The sequence below is a fragment of the Gracilinanus agilis genome, chromosome 4, assembly GCF_016433145.1.
Source record: "Gracilinanus agilis isolate LMUSP501 chromosome 4, AgileGrace, whole genome shotgun sequence".
In the NCBI taxonomy this organism is placed as follows: Eukaryota; Metazoa; Chordata; class Mammalia; order Didelphimorphia; family Didelphidae; genus Gracilinanus; species Gracilinanus agilis.
The window spans coordinates 461034760-461055028 of record NC_058133.1 but is presented as its reverse complement, the minus strand read 5'-3'; the positions used below and the strand labels follow the sequence as shown (position 1 = coordinate 461055028).

Below are 20269 nucleotides of genomic sequence, written 5' to 3'. Positions count from 1 at the left end.
GGTAGAGAGGGTTCTGCTTGAAGCACTGTCCTCCAGTTTTCAAACTTCTCCTCTCTTGGCTCTGTAAATTTGTCCTTTTCTAAATGCCACACCACACAGGATCCCAGGGGAAATCAGGAAGCAGGGTGTCCTTTGCTCTGAGGTCTCCCAGGCTGGCAACAGTTTTGCCCACCACTAATGGAGTCCACACTCAGGGCACAGACAGACTTCCTCCTCCCTCATTCCATCATGGAATTTCCAGCTCCAGCTCCTTCCTGCTATGTACATCTTAATTCCTAATAACTAGCTAATCTCATCTTACTCATAACACCACTAACCATTGAACTCACTTATTGGTTTAGAATCTAATTTCACAGCAAGGAGTTAAAAAAACTCATATATGACCTAGATCTGATTTGTAACCTTCATGCTGTTTGCCCTTCACAGTCCTCTCAGTAACTAGGCCTGCTTTCAAAAAAGATTTTGAAATTAAAACTCCTGCCCTTCTTAATAACTCTCAGTAGCAGGAAGGTTTGGACTCCTGGAAGTAAAAATAGAGTAACCAAGACTTTGAAACCTTTAATTTATTGCAGTGGGGAAAACACATGAAGAAATTGCTGGTTAATAAGCAAAACATAGAAATATCAACAACATTTCTTGACAATAATAGATGGCGTTACTCTAGCAAGAATTATGGGATCTGTACCCCACATAGCACTCCCCAGAATTTCTCCTTTTCTGCTTAAGGACTACAAAAAGGACAGACAGACTGGTTGTTAAGAGTATAATCAAATAAACAAATTATTCCAGAAGAATTTTGGGGGAAATCAGCATGGCTCTCCAAAAAGAGAGCCCTGAGTATAAACAAAGCCTCCCCTCTCAGAAGAAGAGCCCACAATCTCTCCTTTCTCATCTGAGGTGCTCTAGGCAAAGGGGAGCAGGTGGTCATGGTAAGGATCTGGTGAATTTGGGGCTGGTACTCTGCTCAGACTGTCATTGCCTGGGTTTGGATAGCACATCTTGAATCTTTACTATAGGTAAAGGGTGTGAGTCTGAGGGGATATGGGGGATTTGGGGACTGGTTGGAACATGCTGAATGATACTCATGGCAGAGGGGGTAGTTTGGGAGTGGGAGAAAGATGGAAAAAGCCTGGGACATTTCAGACTTCCTCCTCCCCTTTCTTCTGCTTAGGGGAGGGTCAGACATTTCACATTCCAAAAAATACCAAGGTGCCGCTTTGAACCTCTGTATCCCCAGGGTCTGGCACACCTTGTCTGTCTGACACTTGGTACTTAAAACATGCTTGAATGAATGAGTCGATACTGACTTGAAATGTTGATCAAATGAGTCCATTTGAACTGTTAGCTCCAGAGTTTCTCTTGGTCTTCAGCACTGGCAAAGTCTTCCTAAATACTGGTACTTGTGTCCCTACTTTGAGGGGTATAGCAGGGAAGAATGAGAGCTTTATGGACATCCATCTCCAACAAATGCCTCTCCAACTGCTTGGGTTAGAGGACCAGGAAGAGCAAGGCCAAGAGAAGAGGGAACAGGAGAGCTAAGCAGCCAATTCAGGAGAATGATAATTCATGGATTTATGTCCATAGGTAGGAATTAGGAAAGGGATTCCAGTGGTGACACGTTTCCACAGGTGCAGAGTCCCTCTCTCCAACCCAGGTAGCTCAGGTCATATCCCAAGGGATTGGCTGGTTTTCTCAATCTGGCAGTTCAGGGTCAGTGCAAAGGACATCCCCAGCACCTGAGAAGATAGATCAAAGTTGAGATCTGCTTGTTCATGATGGACTCAAGGAAGTCTATAAAACCAACCCCCTCTATCTTTTCTATTGCTCTAAGTGGGTCTCATCTCTCAGGCATGAGAGGCCTAAGGAAAAAAGGAGAAGACACATTCTAGATGCTCAAAGTGTCATAAGAAATCCAAGGTTACTCAGATGATCATCAAAGCAAACCTTGCACTTGATATCGTGGCTGGTGAGCCTTCCTTCCTCATCCTTCCATTACAAGACAAAAGACCTAGTCTCCTTTGAGAGCTTTGGGAAGCAATCTCAGACCCAACAGTCAATTATGGTCTAATGGGGTTGAAAAATGAAAAGTTGGTGCCTTGTGAAAAGAACGAGATTCCAAAGTATAACTTCACCCTCAAGTTTTTCCCACATTGAGAAATACAGATTGAGGAAGTTGTTATGATTCAAATCCCTCTTCCCAAAGAGGAAAATCAAGAAGTACAATCCTAGATTTAGACCTGGAAAGGACCTTAGAAATCACTGGGTCCAAATTTTACAGGTGAAGAAATTGAGATTAAGTAAAATAGAGAGATTAAGTGACTTGCCTAGGGACACACAACTAGTAATTGTCTAGGAGGCAGAGAGTCTTGACTCCAAGTCCATTGCCCTCTCTGCTACACCAGTGCCTCTCAAGACTTTGGTGGAGGCCCCTGGACCTTTGAGCCAGGAAACTTCTCAATGGCAGCAACCAGAGCAGAGCTGGAACCAAGGCCAGAGGGCTCAGTGCAGGGGCTTTTGGCTGGACAATTTATTTGGTTCAGAAGATCTGATGACCATGAAGAACAAGATACCTTGATGGCCCCTATTCTGGATGTTTCATTTGCCAGAGATCCAATCAACAGCCAGGTTTCTTATATCTGACTGGTGAGAAAGAAGATTTGGGACTTGCTCTGAGTGTCTCCATTACCTAAACCAGGGGAAATTGGAGTAGGCTAAGAGATAGATGTCAGAATGATGCATCTGTATTTCATTTACACTTATCCTGGAAATTGTTCTTACCTGGATAACACATACACTGATGATAAGGATCCCAATATACAGGAAATTTGACTGAAACCATAGTTTTGCTTTAACATAGCATCCCTAGGACAAACAGAAGACAAACATAATGGTGAAGATGGGGCCTATGATTGTAGTGTTATAGGGAACTCCCAGATAAGGAAACTCCTTCTAACAATACATGTTAGCACTTCTCTCTGCAACTTAAAAGTCCTAAAGAATTGCCTAGAGCTCTGGGAGACTTAGTGATTCAGCTTGGTCACACAGTCAGAAGCAAATATTAACCTAGATCTTCTGGGCTCCAAAAACAGCTTCCTATTCTCTGAGCTATGCTTCCTTTAAAAAAAAATGATGATACCATTATAGTATCTGGTTGTTTCAAGTGACTCAAAGAGCCTTCACATTTCCCTGTACCTAGTTCTATGAAAGACAAATATTTTTAGCCCCTATCACTTCTCACCCAGACTATTGCCATAATCTTCTCCTTGGGCTTCTGAATTTTCCCTTCTCCAATCTATCTTCCATAGAGCTGTCAAAATAATCTTCCTAAAGCACAAAATGTGAGCATGTCATCCCCTTGCTCAAGAAGTTCCACAGGTTCCATTTTGTTTCTAGAATAAAATAAAAGCCTCCCAGCTTTGTGATCTAAATCCTTGACCTTCCTATGCTAACTCCAGCCTGCCTCTTGGGGCTTCCTCACATTCTATCCTTTCACCAACCCTATATTCCAGCCAAAGCGGCCTCCTTGTTTTTCTCATCTTCTGCCACTATGCCTTTGTGTATGGAAGCTGTGCCTCTTTCCTGAAATGTATTATTTTCTTGTCTCCACCTCTTAGAATCCCTGGCTTCCTTTTAAAATTTGACTCAAGTACCACCTTCTTTGGAAATTCTTTTCTGATTTTCCAAGATGGGAGGGCTCTTTTATTTCACAAATAATTAGGTATATACTATTCTGTTTTATGGTTTTGTTTTTTTACATCCAGTGCCTCACACATCATAGATTTGCTATGTCTTAGCTTGGATTGGATTGGAAAGAGAAATTGAAGCATGAGTGAAAAGTGTCTTGACCTACAGTCTCAAATCCCAGAGAAGCCTGGGGATCCTCAGACTGCCTCAGGAGTAATGGAGTAGAGGGAGGAAGAGATGAACCATTCTGATTCTGATCAGGGGTTAAGTAGGAAGTACGTTCTGGGCTCCTTCTGGAAGCCCAAAGCAAATACAGTGGGAAGATGGTTTTCCGTCTTATAATTATATCTTCAGGAATCTCGAGGAAGGCATGAGCCAACCTAGGGTTTCCTCTTTACCAAAAGATGGTTGTGAGGAGGGTTTTGAGGGGAGGTCCTACTTTGGTCTATCGCTTAAGTGCTACTTCTGAACAGAAGTCATACTATAGGCTCAAAAATGTCAAGACAAAGCCCTGACCCTTTTCAGGCAAATTGCTTCCTTCTCATTTATTATTTAAATCACATCAATACGTCAAGAATTTGGGATTTGTTGTTTGATGGAGGCTGATCCAAACTCACCTTGAATCTATCATTTTAGAGAGCTGCCTGAAACTCAGAGAGATTAAATGACTTGTTTTTAGTGCTTTTGATGATGACAGTAACAGTGCTTTCCATCACTCTAGCACCCAAACTGAGTGACTCTATCATTAACCTGCTGCTTCGTTTAGCCAACTGGTAATATTGCAGGTTCTTTTCATCTCTTGTTATGCCCCTTTGCCTGCTGGCTCTGGCTTGGAGCATTGTGGCCTCACAATACATGGTGGTTTCCAAAGCAATCATGCTTTTCCCCAAAGAAACAAACGGGAGAATATCACCCGAGTTACCTGAGTCTTTGGATCTTTGGGGCAAGATTCTGGAGGATGACCATTCCATTCATTCGTGCTATTCACACCGCAGCACTCTAGCTGAAATACAAACCCAAAGAAGGTCACTTGTGAGGAATGAGGGATTTAAGGCATATGGAATGCTTCAGCTCTGTTTCTTGGAGAAAGGCAAAGCTTTGGCATTTGCCTCCAGAGAAACTCAGAGCTGACCACTGGCTTCCTGGATGAGTGAAATGACTAGTGGACACGGGTTAGGTTTTAGCCTTATGGGTTAGACTCCACACTGGCTAAACACTTCCCCTGCCTTTACCTTTGGCCCTCTTCTATCACTGTCTTTGATGGCTGCCTGCTGCCCTGATCAACCCCAGAGTGGGCCAGAGAGCACAGCCACTGACCCTGATCAACAGAGAACAGCAGGAGAAATTCCTAGATGTGGCCAGGCAGGATCTTTTTTCTTTTCTTTTCTTTTAAACCCTTATCTTCTTTTTTTGTTTGTTTATGTATTTAATTAATTAATTTAGAATATTTTTCTGTAATTGCATGATTCATGTTCTTTCCCTCCCCTTCTCCTACCCTCCCTCCTGTAGCCACTACACAATTCCACTGGGTTTTATATGTGTCATTGATCAAGACCTATTTCCATATTATTATTTGTACTAGGGTAATCGCTTAGAGTCTACATCCCCAGTCATATCCCCATCGACCCATGTGATCAAGCAGTTGTTTTTCTTCTGTGTTTCTACTCCCACAGTTCTTCCTCTGAATGTGGACTCTAATAAATCCCTCAGAATTGTCCTGGATTTATTGTAGCTGCTAGTAGAGAAGTCTATCATGTTTGATTGTGCCACAGTGTATCTGTCTCTGTGTACAATGTTCTCCTTAACCCTTATCTTCTGTCTTGGAACCAATATTCGTTCCAAGATAGAAGAATGGTAAGGACCAGGCAATTGAGGTTAAGTGACTTGCCCAGGGTCACCCAGCTAGGAAATGTCTGAGGCCAGATTTGAACCCAAGATGTCCTGTCTCCTGGCCTGGCTCTCTATCCACTGAGCTGCCTAGCTGCCCCAGGACCTTCATGTTTAAATTCTTATATTCCATGAAAATAGGTCTTGATCAAGGACACATGTAAAACCCAGTGGAATTGTGTTGGCTACAGGAGGGGAGTGTGAGGAGGGGAGGGAAAGAACATGAATCATGTAACTATGGAAAAATATTCTAAATTAATTAATTAAATAAAAAATGTCAAATGAAAAAATAAAATAAATTCTTATATTACATTTTTTGGGGCAAACAGGCTAACTATAAAAATGAGAACAATAATAGCTAACATTCCTAAAAGTTTACAAAATTATTTTATATGGATATTATGTCACATAAATAGCACAACAATCCTGTAAGGTAGTACTTCAGGTATTATCTCCATTTTACAGATAACAATTTGAAGCCCAAAGAGGTTAAATCTTAGAATTTAAATCTCGGGCCCATAGTTACACAGCTAATATTTGTCATATTTGTCAGTATTTGAACCGAGGTCTTCATGACTCCTAGTCCATCACTCTTTTTCATAGTACCATGCAGCCATGTGCAAAGAGAAGTATTTTGATCTCCTGCCACCAGCAAGTGTCATATTCAAACTCTGGGAGTTGAGAGTCCCAGCGTGATTGACAGGTGAAGACAGTTGGAGACATTGGAATGTTCCCGGAGGCCTTGAGGACAGGAGGAAAGGCAGTTGGCCAGAGAGGGTATAAATACCCTAACAGCCATCTGACAGGGACCCTTTTGGCTTTGGCTTTGGCTTGGCTTTTTGGTTTTTGGAGCCTTGAACATTGATCTTGAACATTGATTGACCTGTGGGTCTAACCGTGGATCCCCTGTTTCTATCTGAATCCCCCTAGATATTTAGGCATCTAAACCATCTCTAGATATTTAGGTTTCCCAGGGCCCAGGGGGAACCAGGAAGTGGGTAGGAGAAGAGGGTGGTAAGGGTGGTATTTCCTGAAGGCTGTAGGACTGGCACAACAACTAGCAGTAAGAAGCTGAGGAAGAGATCAATATCTGTGGCAACCAAACAGTTTGCTTTCTCTGATTTGGCTGTGGCCAGGCTGAGCCAGAGGAAGTGAAGAACAAGAGCTCAGCATTACTGAACAGCCTACAGTCCTGAGAGATTAGTGTCATAGCTTTAGTGACAGGGTCTCCTATTCACAAACCGTTCCTGATCTTTCCTTTCCCTTAGTAACAACATAGATAAAATTATTAAGTACCTTCTTGGAGTAGTTGTTACATTACCGCTCTGGGGAGGGAAAAACACAGTCAGATGAACGTTATCCAAGGCTAAAGAGCCCAACACCAATAATCAATCAACCCCAGGTGGGACCTGAAAGGGTTACCCATTCACTGACCTTTAGGGGATCCTGCCTGGGCGCTGTTATTGAGAAAGGCAGTTATTATAACATCCAGCTGGATGGCAGGACTCGGGTGTCCCTGCACTAGCCATCAAGGGAATTAAATCACAGCTTCCTCAGATTAATAACAACCATAATAACTAGCCTTAATAGTAGGAGAATTAGAGATACCTTCTCTTATTTTATAACAGGAGTGAGCCACATTCTATTCTTAGAGTTGGGGTGGGCAGGAAGTGGAGAAAACTAAGTGTCAGTGAGGCTCTTTTTCCAAGCCTTCAGTGTGTAAACTCAGAGGGGGCTTCAGCCCCTACTCTCTTGTCCAGAGCCCCAGGGCTCAAATCAACCTGCCCAGAAATGCCTTAGACTTGACTTACATGCTGCTGGATTCCATCCCATGCCATCCTGGTGTTGTTATCAGATTTGTAGCGCTGAATACTCTGGCTCAGGTCATTAGCCACGTACCGATCTATCTAAAGGATCCAGAACAGAGGATATCAGGGAAAATTGGTGTCTAGTATAGGCAAATGGTTTCTATATGTTTCTCTCCCACTTCCCCTGACTTTCTTCCCAGAGGTAGAGAGAAGGCCAGCTAAGTTTTCGGGACTCCATTTTGGGAACAATCTCTTGGGCTACTTCTCCCATTACTCAACCTTGCTGAGAGACCCTTTCCAGTCTAACTTGCAATTATAGAAAGGATAGAAATAGGAAATAAAGAAATAGAAACTGAAGGAGAAGAGATGAGGGGAGATGCTTAGGAGTGGGAACCCCAAAGGTTCCCACCCGAGTGATGGACCCCATAGAAATAGAGAAGAGGGCACCCCAAATCCCTCTGCCTTTCACCCCTTTCCCCAATCCCTGAATTGTGATTAATAAAAGCCATTCATTAGTCAGATAGTGTTCCAGAGTGCCTGAGAGACAACAAGGGAGAAGGGAATCACAGCTTGGTCTGGCTGCCTCCATCTTGGAGCCAGACCACCCACTATGAAGGTGGCTGACCTTGGAGGAGGCTTGCGCGAACCCCGCCCTCATTCAGAATCGGATTGGGGTCCCCCATACCTCATCTTATAGGGAAGCCTTGCCCCCAACTCCTGTGGGGTTGCACGACCATCCAGGTCACCCAGTTTTGGGTTGATACTCCCTTGAAGTCTCCCAGAGTATAAATTCGGTGGAGGGGAGAGCTAGAAGAAAGTCTTACCTTAAAGACCTTCTCTATCTCCCCTCCATCCCTAACATTGGTGACTGGCTCTCTTAATTATTACACATGTTCAGAGGGATGACTGAAACCAGTAAGCTTATGGAAAAATCCAGAACCCATATGTAAATCAGACCCATAATCCTATTGTGTGGCTATATTTTATTACAAGAAAAATCAAAATTTTTCCTTCTTATAAATAAGACAGGGGACAATATTCACCATTACATACCTTCTGTTCATACGCAAAGAGCAGGATGGCCATGATGACTTCGGTCAAAAGGATGAATAGGAGCAAGACAAAGAACTGCCGGGAAAGAGACAATAAAGTCATCTGTTGGGATGATAAAGAGACCAGCACGTGGAGGCATGCTGTTCTCAGAGGTGGACTGGGCGAGATGATGCCAGATCTTCCTTCCTACTTCTGAGAGTGTATGATTTTAAGATTCAAGCACTCCACAAACAATCTTTCCCCATGGCCACTTACTTAACCCTTTATTTGATCCTCCCTATCCTGCCCAGTTACTTTGTATTTAGCTACACATCTTTGTTCTTCTTGAGTGGGGCATTTCCTGAGGCATTTTCTTCATAATCGTGCCATATTCCATCTGGAAGGCAGGGAACTTACAGTGTTCACACAGGGATTATTTAATTAATAGATGAATCGTGAGGACTGTATGGATGTGAGTGACTGATTCGTATTTCTTTACATTTGAGGAGGCATTATATGTGCCATGTGCTGTTGAAAAGAAGGTATAGTCCTTTTTATTTTTTTCCAGATATCTATTAGCTCTAATTTTTCTAACATTTCATTCACTTCCCTTACTTCTTTCTTATTTATTTTTTGGTTTGATTTATCTAGTTCTGATAGAGGAAGGTGAAGGTCTACCACTAGTACAGTTTTACTATCTATTTTTGGGGAGGTGTTATGTTTCTCATTCATGCTGTAGTGTGTGTGTGTGTGTGTGTGTGTGTGTGTGTGTGTGTGTGTGTGCTCGCGCGCACATGAGAGACAGAGACACAAGGATAGAAGTGGAGAGATACAGACTTAGAGAGACAAAGGAGAGGGAGAGAAAGAGATAGACAGAGAGACACAGAAATACACAAAGACAGGGGAAAAAAGTCAGAGACAAAAAGAACTCTTTATTAGACTAGGAGCTCTAGAGAACAGGAATTTCCATCTTTTCTCCCCTCTCTCTAATCAGAGACAGCAGAGAGTTAAATGACTGGTAGAATAATAGATCTCAAAGGAAGCCCAGTAGGATAAGGCAATTTTAATCAGTCACATCATGGTCCAAGGGTCCCCTGGGCAGTGTCCTGCGTGGGGAGAAAGAGAAAGAACCAGAGTCTTTCTTCTCAGGGACCTTCTAGGGTTATCTAAACAGCCAAATAGTTGATCATTACCAGGAATTCTTTTCTTGAACCTTACTGGTTAGTATTGGAACCATATTCATAAACAGTCTACAAGCTTTTATTAAACACCTACTATATGCTAGGCGAGATGTCAGGTGCTGGGGGCACAACAGCAGAAATAGAACTGATTGCCCATAGCAAAGGTCAGATAATAAACATACAGGACAGAAAATTCTCCTTTGCCGAAAGACCAGAACCACAAGGTCCAAAGAATTCTAAGTTCTCCACCACAAGTATTGAACTTGTCCCAATATTCCTGAATAGGGCAAGGAAAGTCTCCATATAAAGGTAGGCTTAAAAAGACAGTTCTTCATTCTAGAAACACTTGCAGGAAGGGGATATGAGTAAGGCTTTTAAAACGAAGGATAGGGGCAGCTATGTAGCATAGTAGATAGAGCACCAGGCCTGGAGACGGGAGGATCTGAGTTCAAATTCGACTTCAAACACTTCCTAGCTTGTTAGTTAACTCCAACTGCCTAGCCCTTGCCTCTCATCTGTCTTAGAATTAATAGTAAGACAGAAGGTAAAGGTTTGTTTAAAAATAAAATAAAGTGAAGGATTGTCTTAGAATGAACCCAAGCTTATTTACCCAATTCTGAAATACTAGAACATATAGTGGCTCCCTCTAAAATAGATTAAGTTAACTACATCCAATAGTAAATAGTTCATGACAGTAAATTGTCACTACTGTGTGTATATGACCCAAATATAAACAGGGTCAAGCTGAAAATATAAACAGGGTCAAGAAAGTTTTAGGTGTGTCTGTGGATAATGTGCTCTTGGCAGATTACTAAGTGAAGTAGGGTGCCCCACATCTCAAAGATTGCACCTTCAACTTTGAGGTTGTTGGCATGTCACTGTGGCTTTGGTAATACCACATTTATATAGACTATATTTCTGACCCAGAATGGTATCTAGGATGTTTTTTTTTTCTTTTTTAAACCCTTACCTTCTGTCTTGGAGTCAATACTGTGTGCAAGGCAGAAGATTGGTAAGGGTAGGCAATGGGGGTCAAGTGACTTGCCCAGGGTCACACAGCTGGGAAGTGTCTGAGGCCAGATTTGAACCTAGGACCTCCCGTCTCTAGGCCTGGCTCTCAATACACTGAGCTACCCAGTTGCCCCCTCGGATGGTTTTTTAAGGTACTAAATCAAGGGCATCTAGGTGGCTCAGTGGATAGAGAGCCAGTTCTGGAGATGGGATGTCTAGGGTTCAAATGTGGCCTTACACTTCCTGGCTGTGTGACCCTGGGCAACTCACTTAATCCTCATTGCCCAGTTCTTACTGCTTTTCTACTTTGAAACAAATATACTGTATTGATTCTAAGACAGAAGGAAGGGTTTTAAAAAGAAAAGTATTTAAGCCAGGCCAGACTTCCCATATCCATATGTTGAACTCTAAGAAGCATCCTGATTATTCCACATGGCATCAGCTCCTCCTTGGCTGGCACTCACCGACATGAGAAGACACTTGTTTTCCTTAATTGAGCCCATGCATCCCAGGAAGGCAACCACCATGATGATGGATCCCACAATGATGACCACATTGCCCAAGGTGAGGGAGGGAAGGCTGTAGAACAGGGATCCAAAACTATTTTTCATCAGGAAGTAGATCCCAAAGCCCAAAATAGTACAGCCACAGACCTGAAACAAGCAAGACCAGGGATAACATTGAGGACGAGGGGATCACCACTAGTGTTCTCCTTATAACATCTCTTGTTTGGAGGCCAGATCCATCCTTGTGCCAAGGTATTATTGCCAACAAGAATCTGGGTAGTGACTCCAAAGCCTCAGCCTCTCAAATACTCTTACATGCTAGAAGTGAAGCAGTATTAGAGAGGAAAGAGGGCTAAAAGAAATGGTTTCTTATGTGAAAGTTCTTACTCAACATCTATCCCTAAGTTCATCATCTCTGAAGTATCCCCTTTGATGACCCTCCCTTTAGTAAGCCTGCTTAGAGACAGGCAAGGGTAAAAAACTCCTCACCTAGCTTTTCCTGCTACATTGATCCTTTGACACCCAAGGTACCAAATTAGCTTCCAACACAGACTATGTTCGAGTTTCTCTGGATTTTGATCATTGATTTGACACAATGAAATCTTCTAGGACTGAATGACCTACTTTCCCTATAATTCAGTTTTTGCATTCCAGGAGTCCAGAATGGTTCTTACCAAGATTTTCATCCCTGGGAGATAAAGAGCATGTGACTCTCAATCCATGTTCCATACTAATGGGTAGGAGAAGCCAAGAAAAATGGGATTAATTCTCCAAATCTTTTAAGATCATGGGACAATCTAATTATTAACACCCTTAAAGATTTAGAAGTTTCATTGAATCACAGAGATAGGAGAGAAGAGGGAAAATTTCTCTCTCTCTCTCTCTCTCTCTCTCTCTCTCTCTCTCTCTCTCTCTCTCTCTCTCTCATTCTCTCTCTCTGGATTACTGAAATGTTATATGGGAAAGTGGTATAGAGCTATTTTTTGGAATGGTGAGAGAGGAGCCAAGCAAAGAAGCATTGAACAAAAGGAAGCCAAGTCAACAAATAATGCTTACCCAGAATAGTAAATTGAAGAAAAATACCACATATTTCAGCACTTTCAAGCTATTCATGCTCATGCCAGAGTGGTCTTGCTCTAGAGAAAGGAATTAGGAGGAAAGTCAACCAATCAATCAACCAACAAGCATTTATTAAAGACTTGCTATTTTCCAAGCATTGTATTGAACTATAGTTCAAGTAAAAAATAAGGCAGTCTTTGTCCTCAAGAGGCTTATATTGTTATGGGGGAAACAACAAATGAAAGGGAGATGGAAAGGGGAAGCCAGTACCTGTGGAATATGATGGTGAAGTATAGACAGTGAAGGATAGCTGACCTGGGCTTTTCCTCAAAATGGAGGATCTAGGGAGAACTCACCAATGGGAAAATTTGACTTCAAGGGTGGAGGGAGAATTCAGCCGAGGCATGGTAGCCAAGACCAGGGAACAATGGAAACTCAGCTCTATAGAATGGCTTTATGTACTTTGGAATATCCAATTTCTTGATACCTGGGAATTTGTTCCAGAGAGATTATAAATCTTCCTTGGATCTGAGTCATCAGTCTAGTTGGTAAGTATTCCCTAACTTCCATGTTCTCCTAGCCTCTGAAATCAGCCCTAGAACCAGAGAATAAGGTTTTAAGGAAACTTCTGAGGATATCTAATTTAACTCTTACCTAAAAGCATGAATCTTATATACAATGTCCTTAATTCTAGTGGCAGGGAGCTCACCACCTTTTCAATCAGCCCATTCTTTTCCTGGATAGCTCCAATTATTGTTTTAAGAAACTCTTTATATAGTTAATTTGATTTATTTTTTTCTTAAAGACTGGTTCTCTCCACCTAATTCACATAAAAGTTGAGAGGCTACTCAAGGATTCATTTCACTGCTTCTCAGCATGGAAGCTTTGACTTGCTCCATTTATAACCTAGGCTGGTTTGACCCTCCTTAGGACAATCTGGTGGTCCCACATTACTAGGGAATCACTGTGTTGTTGATGAATTTGGTGTAACCAGCATAACCCAGTGCAGCTCAGAACTCTCAGCTCGCACTAGCAGTTGTGTTTATGTATGAATATCACCATGCCCAGTCAATCTGACTCTTTGTAACTTCTTTCTATGTTCTGCCACCTTAGTGAAAGTAGAAAAATTTGAATCCATTTTCCACATGAAAACTTCACGTATTTAAGGACGGATATTTAAAGTCTTCTTTCCTCTAGGCCATATCTCCACGTGTCCTTTAGTTAATAATATTGCATCAGAACTGCTTTTAAAACCAAACAAAACTATGCTTCTGGATTTAGTTGTCTAGAAACTTACTTTCTTAATTTCAGCAAATATCAATTGACCCTAATGTATGCTCAACCTGGTGAATTAGAGTGTGTGTCTATTATGGGGACACAGATTTGGGGGATCCCCATACTCACATGTGGGAGGGGAGAATGGAGGAAGAGAGTAGATAAGTTATAGTTTCTACCATCTGGTTCATAAAAAGCTTTTAGAGGCATATACATAAACCATCCAATAAACCTTGATGCCTCTACCTTCACATCAAAGAGATAATCTTATCTCTCCCCTCCTACTTTTTAGCTACCCTGATCCTTTCTGTTTTACTTTGCTTTCATGTCACCACAAACCTCCCACTCTATGGTCATACCCTGGCTCACACAGTCCCATAAGACTTCATGCTCCAAAACAGCAGCTTCTTTTGCTTCAAAGGACCCTACATGTCATCAGAAGACAGATCATCCAGGAAGGGTCAGAGGAAGAAGCAATGAGTTGAGTTGGTTGGTTACTTCCTTTTGAGAAGCACCAAGGCAGCTTTTTGTTGATATATCAACAACAGGGACACTGCCTGTCTTCCTAGAACATAACTACACAACATAATGGAGAGTTTCCAAAAACTTGTCAACTCTGAGACTACAAACCGTGGCTGGTAATTCACGTGGGAATGAATGATAGTAGTGGAGAGAACCTAGAAAGCATTTCTAGAAATTACAAAGTAGCAGCTGCCACAGAAAGAAGAATAGAAATAAAGATTCCCAGTAATTTGCAGAAGAAGAAAATGTAAGAAATTGTTGGGACAAGCTAGGAACCTTTTCAGCTAAGCCTTGGTTATTGGCAAGGAATTTGGAATCAGAAGACAGACTCTGAATTCCAGCTCTGGTATTTATTATCTATGTGACCTTAGATAAGACATGGTTTCTGCATCACTAAAATGAGGAGGCTGGACTAGAGTATTTTGAATTTCCCTCCTAGCTCTAAATGATCTGATACTATGATTGTGATCCCAGCAGTAAACTTTATTCACTCTACTCTTTACTATTTAGAGGAAGCCATTATTTGAAGGCAAACGTCACAAAAGATAAGCTTGGAGCAAATAACAGAAATGGAATGTGCCATATTTGGCCAGGATGTTGAATTTTTATACAACAATTGCTTTTTTTTTTTGTCTGAACTGAGCAAAGAAAAGAGCAGGCTGACAAGGTCACTTCCCTGCATTTATGGGCAACATCTATCAATATATATCTCCTCCAGCACCAAAGGAGCTGACTTGGGCTCTGATGTTCATGGAATGGCCAGTTGAGCTGTACCATTTGTTTACATCATTGAAGTGTCCAAAGTGCTCAGAATTTCCTAGTGGGTAGAGGTTGCTAAAACTAAGTGAAGCCTGAAACACGTGGCCTCAAATTCATATGTATACACATGCATAAAGTGTAAGTAACAAACAAGGTGCTTTATGATTTCTAATGCAAGTAGATCAATTAGACATTGTAAGAATCAGTAAAACTTGGTAGAATGGAGCTTATTACTTGAATATGTCTCTGGAAGAGTATTCCCTATTTCAAAAACCAGAATATCTTAAAGGAGGAGATAGTGAAGTAGTGATGCCTTTTAAGGATAATATATTTATGTAAGGAAATTCTAGGCACCAGAGGGAGGAAGAAAGATGGAGAGCGTTTTAGCTCAATGGAAAGGGAAATAATACATTTCTGCCCTGTGCCAACTCAGAGGAAAGAGAGATTTTGGTAAGAGATCATGAGCAACAGATGTATGGCCCAAGGACAGGCAACTTTAATTATCTGGATGTCCTCTGCAGCTCTGTGCCAAAAGCAAACAAGTGAATAGATTTTTGACTGGCTTTAATAATTTTGTTCTTCCAAAGGTAGGTAAATTGATGAATGGAAAAGCTGTTCTGGAGCTAATTCTGACCAACAAGGAGGGCCTGTCTATCAAAGTAGAAATGATGGCAACTTTGTAGGAAAGTGACTGACTGCTCCATCTAAATCTGGGCAGAAGCTGGCAATAAATTTCAAGAGTTCATGGAAAGAATAGGTAGGATCTTATGACCTAAAAATCTATGGGTTAAACAGGTTAAAGAGGAATGGGAACCTCTTAAGAGTGAAATTCTAATGATGCCAACAGAAATAATTCCAGGCTTTTGTGCTATTAAAAAAACCTATTACTTTCATTTTGGAATTGGTACTAATATCAGTTCCCAAGCAGAAGATCCATAAGGACTAGCAATTGGAGTTAAGTAGTTTGCCCAGGTTCCTTCAGATAGGAAATATCTGAGGAGATTGGAACCCAAGACCTCCAATCTCCAGGCCTGAGTCTCTAACTCACTGCCCATCCCTCCCCTCCTTTTTTATTTTTTAACATTTTTATCAATGATTGACTTGGATAAAGTCATAAATGATAGACTTATTAAATATTCAGGTGACACAAATCTGGGAGGGAGGGATGGTAAACACATTAAATGACAGAATCCAAAGAGATCTCAATAGGCTAGGACAGTGGAACAAATTGAATATTAAGGTAAAATTTCGTATGCCTAAATGTAAAGTTTTATACTTGGATTAAAAAAAATCCACTTCACAAATATAAAATAGGGAGAGGGATATCAAGATAGCAGTCCATCTGAAATAGAACTGGGGGTTTCAGTGGACTGAAAGCTTCATATGAATTAACAGTGTTGGGGGCAGCTGGGTAGCTCAGTGGATTGAGAGTCAAGCCTAGAGATGGGAGGTTTTAGGTTCAAATCTGGCCTCAGACATTTCCTAGCTGGGTGACCCTGGGCAAGTCATTTAACCACCATTGCATAGCCCTTACACTCTACTGTCTTGGAACCAATACACAGTATTGATTCTAAAGTGGAAGGTAAGGGTTTAAAAAAAGAAAACAATGTGATCATCAGCAGCCAAGAAATGTATTTGGTCAAAGGTTTCATCAAGGAGGCTATAGCATTTATCAAAAGGAAACGATAATCAATGAGTCAGTCAGGTCAATAAACAAACATTGGTTAAATACTTACTCTGTGCCAGGCACAGTGCTAAGTGCTCAGGATACAAAGGGAGGCAAAAACATAGTCAAAAGCATTCTTAAGAAGCTCAAATTTGAATGTGAAGGAGACTACATGCAAATAATTATGTCCCTTCAATAAGGCGTCTACAGCAGTGGCTTTCACTCATCCTCCTGATGAATACTCCCTGCTCTCCACAGCCAGCTCCAGGCTCTCCCTCTGTCTCCTTCTCTAACTCTCTTGTCTGAAGTTTACACAATCCCTACGTGCCACCCAATCAAAATTCCAGTAGCTATTGTTTACTGGCTTCCAAAACCTTCTCTTTCTTTTTTACTGGGCTCAGTGCCTGGTTCATAGTCTTTGTTTCCTCTTCCACTCCTCTTCTTAGATGAGGGGTCTTGAAAGTATGTATCAATACTCCCTCAGCATCCTAAGAATCCCTTAATCCCCTCATTTCTTTCCCAAGCCCTCACCCCTGCACTGGCTATACTCTCTTCTCTATTTGACCCCATGGTAGACCAGTCCAATTTTGCACTACCCTCTTGTTCCCCTTTTTTCCTTATCTTGTCAATGATCAAGCCTTAGCATTAGACGATTCCCACCATCCACTGCACTTGCTCCCACACAGGTGCTGCTGAACAAAGCTGGATAAAACCATGAAATATTGACTGAAGACAGCGTTATGTTTTAGAACTTCATGTGGGCTCCCATTATGGCAAGGAATTTCTTTTACACCTTCCTAATGAACTCACTATCCCTCTATCCACAGCAGCTCTTCTAAAACTTTTCAGTCCTCTTCAAACCTTCCATAGTTTCTCCTTCCTTCACTCTCTCATCTGAGAACCTTCATGGGAAAAACCAAGACCATTTACCAAGAGCCCTTGGTACGAGTTCCCCCTTCTCCTTCATCTCATATCACCCAGATGCCTGCTACCTCTCTCTTTTCTGTCACCACTCTCTCACTTGAAGACAGAGGTGAAGCCATCTCTTTACAAAGGCAGCCCCTCGACATACACAAATGATTCCAATCTACCTCATCTTCTCCAGGAGATAGCTTCCTCCACCGCCCCCAGCCTCTCACTTATCTTCATTCTCTCCTTATCTACTGACTGCTTCCCTACTCCCTACAAAACTTCTACATCTCCCAGTCCTCAAAAAAACTTTCTTGATCCATTTATCTCCTCTAGTTAACAACAACAATGATGATACTGATGACAATGATGATGATAATAGCTGGCATTTATATGGCACTTTCTATATGACAAGCACTGTACTAAGTGCCAGACAAAAATCTCAAATGATCCTACTAGGAGACAGATGCTACTATTACCCTCATTTGACAGTTGAGGAAACTGAGGCAAAGGTTAAATGACTTTCCCAAAGTCACATGGCCAATACGTGTCTGAGGCAAGATTTCAACTCAGATCTTCCTGACACCAGGCCAAGCACTCTATCTATTGCATGAATTCTGCTTTTTGTGACTAAACTTCTTGAGAAAGTTACTTATAATTAATGCCTCCACTTCCTTTCTTCTTACTCTCTTCCTTATTTGATACAATCTGGCTTCTGACCTCATTCAACTGAAACTGCTCTCTTCAAAGTTACTATTGATTTCTTAACTGCCAAATCTTATGACTTTTTTTTTTTTTTAGTCTTCATCCTCCTTGACCTTTCTGCCCTTTTTGGTGCTATCCATCACCTTCTCCTTGTTACTCTCTTCTCTCTAGGTTTTTGGGATTTTATTTTTTGGTTCTCCTCCTACCTGTCTGACCACTTCTTCTCAGTGTCTTTTGCTGATTTTACCTTCCTAACATCTGTGGTATATGCCTCCTTCTCTCCCTTGACACTGGCACCACCCTTGTACAAGAACTCATTGACGATTGTAGTAGGCTACCGATTGGTCTCCCAGCTTCATGTCTCTCTCCCCTCTGTCAGGGTGAAAGTGATTTTAATCTAACAATGCCATTCTTCTCTTTAGTAAACTCCAGTTTCTACCTTTCTAATTATTTTATACCTTACTGTGTAACTCTATAATCCACTGACAATGATCTCCTTGCATTTTCTCAAATAAGATACTCCATCTCCTGACTAAGCATTTTCCCTGACTCTCCCCAGGGCTGGAATTCTCATCCTTCTTATCTCCATCTTCTGGTTTTTCTAGTCCCAGATAAAAAGCCATTCCTGATACTCCTTAATGCTAGCACCTTTTTCTGTTGATTATCTCCAATGTATACATTTTATTTTTATGTAGTTCTTTGCATCTTGCCTTCTCATTAGACAGTGAGTTCCTTGAAGGCAGGAACTGTCTTTTGCCTTTCTTGGTATCCCCCCAGTGCTTAGACACCTAGTAGAAGATCATTAAATGCTTACTGACTGACTGACCATGCCCCTAGCTCCTCTTTATCCTCCTCTCACACAGCCTCATTGCCAACCGTCTCACTGATCACACCATCATTTGATCAAGTCTTGGTCAAAAACATATCTTGGAAGAACTTCTGCCACAGAGCCCTGCTCTCTTGGATGGTGCCTGCCTTTTCTAGAAGACGGTTTCATGGAAGCACCAGCCATGCTTCACTTCATTCCCTTCTCATCAACTGCCTTACCCTCCACATTGGCACCACCACACTCCCTTTGCCCACCAGCGTCATGCCCTTTTCTTCCCCTTGTAGCTTCCCTTTCTGGTTCTGAAAATGTGAACCAGGATCAAATCAACTTTGCCACAATTCTTAGATCAAGAATGTCAGTCTTATGTCCTAGTCATCCCTTACTACCTCTGTAACTTTCCAACTCAAAGTGCCTTACCCTTGGATGTCTCTGTAAGCTCTCTGAAGGTAGGGACTGTCATCACTTTGTATTTGTATCCCCAGTCCTTAGTATAATGCTTAGCATGAATTCTTTTTGATTCACTGCTGTTCCCAGTATATGGCATTTCATTTCCAGTTTTTTTAAGGGCGCATGAAAACTTCTCTCAAGTATTTGAAGAGATGTTCTTTGTAAAAGTCTATGTACAAATGAGTTACTCCTATAATTATCTATGCTTTATGCCTGTTTCTGGTGCTCCCCTGGGAGTTCCCCACAGGAAGGGACCATGTCCTCTTTTCTTAGTTTCTCAGAAGGCCAAGTACAGGGTGCTCTACCTAGTGAGTACTTGATAAATGTATTTTTATTGACTGCTAGCTTTAGAGTAACAGTCAAACCACAGCTGGCTGCCACTTCCTGTAACAGAAACTGTAAGAACAATATGTTGTATCTGTGCACAGCAAACCTGAACTGAGGGGAAGAAATGGGGGAGAGGGAACTGGCCTGGCCTCCTTTACCTGGGAAAGCATAACCTATACTTCTTAGTCTTTCTTTCTCTCCTGCAGGAAAAGACCTTTTCCTTAAACCCAAAGAATAGAGCAGGAGCAGGTAAACTGCAGTAGGTGAAAAGAAGTCAAAGTTCTGGATCTGGGGCCACTGATAGAGGAGGACAAACCTTGAGTGGGATGTGCTCCAGAGGAATGTTCTATAGTCATGAAAGAACACAGAGCAGGAAGAGGTTAAGACATCAAATCATTGAATTAAAGAATTTATAACTAGAAGGAACCTAAGAGGAGACTAGACCAGTCCTTTCAACGAGGAGATCTGGAGAGGTTAAAGGACTTGCCTAAAGTATCATAGATTGTAAGGGGCAGAACAAAGATAAACAACCTGGATGCTCCGATTCCAAATCCATTGCTTTTTTCATTCACTTTACCCTCTTCTAATCTGGCCTTTGGGGCCAGAGGAGGAACCACAAAGTGACCACTCCATTTAGCTGACAAGAGTCCTTTCATTCTATA

At 41.7% G+C, this 20269-nt stretch overlaps 1 protein-coding gene across 2 annotated transcripts; it reads right to left on the bottom strand.

The window, feature by feature from the left end:
* Positions 1-826: 826 nt before the first annotated feature.
* On the bottom strand, positions 827-12243 carry CD53 (CD53 molecule). 2 transcript variants are annotated; one of them, XM_044675960.1, is made up of 7 exons: positions 12166-12243; positions 11068-11256; positions 8433-8507; positions 7383-7478; positions 4607-4687; positions 2779-2862; positions 827-1736 (listed from the first exon to the last, which is right to left on the bottom strand). In XM_044675960.1, exons 1-7 carry the CDS (start codon positions 12226-12228, stop codon positions 1665-1667), a joined length of 660 nt encoding a protein of 219 aa, XP_044531895.1. In that variant the 5' UTR covers positions 12229-12243; the 3' UTR covers positions 827-1664. The 2 variants fall into 2 exon arrangements, with proteins under 2 accessions (XP_044531895.1, XP_044531894.1); XM_044675959.1 differs by lacking the exons at positions 4607-4687; positions 7383-7478 and having other exon boundaries at positions 12166-12228.
* Between the last annotated feature and the right edge of the window lie 8026 nt (positions 12244-20269).

Bases quoted from the DNA above. Each gene is read 5' to 3' on its own strand.
- CD53 (XM_044675960.1), bottom strand. From the start codon at position 12,228: ATGAGCATGAATAGCTTGAAAGTGCTGAAATATGTGGTATTTTTCTTC. The intron at 11,257-12,165 runs GTAAGCATTATT...TGCTTGTTTCAG, and splicing joins TCTTCAATTTACTATTCTGG to GTCTGTGGCTGTACTATTTT. The intron at 8,508-11,067 runs GTGAGTGCCAGC...CTTTCCCGGCAG, and splicing joins ACAAGTGTCTTCTCATGTCG to TTCTTTGTCTTGCTCCTATT.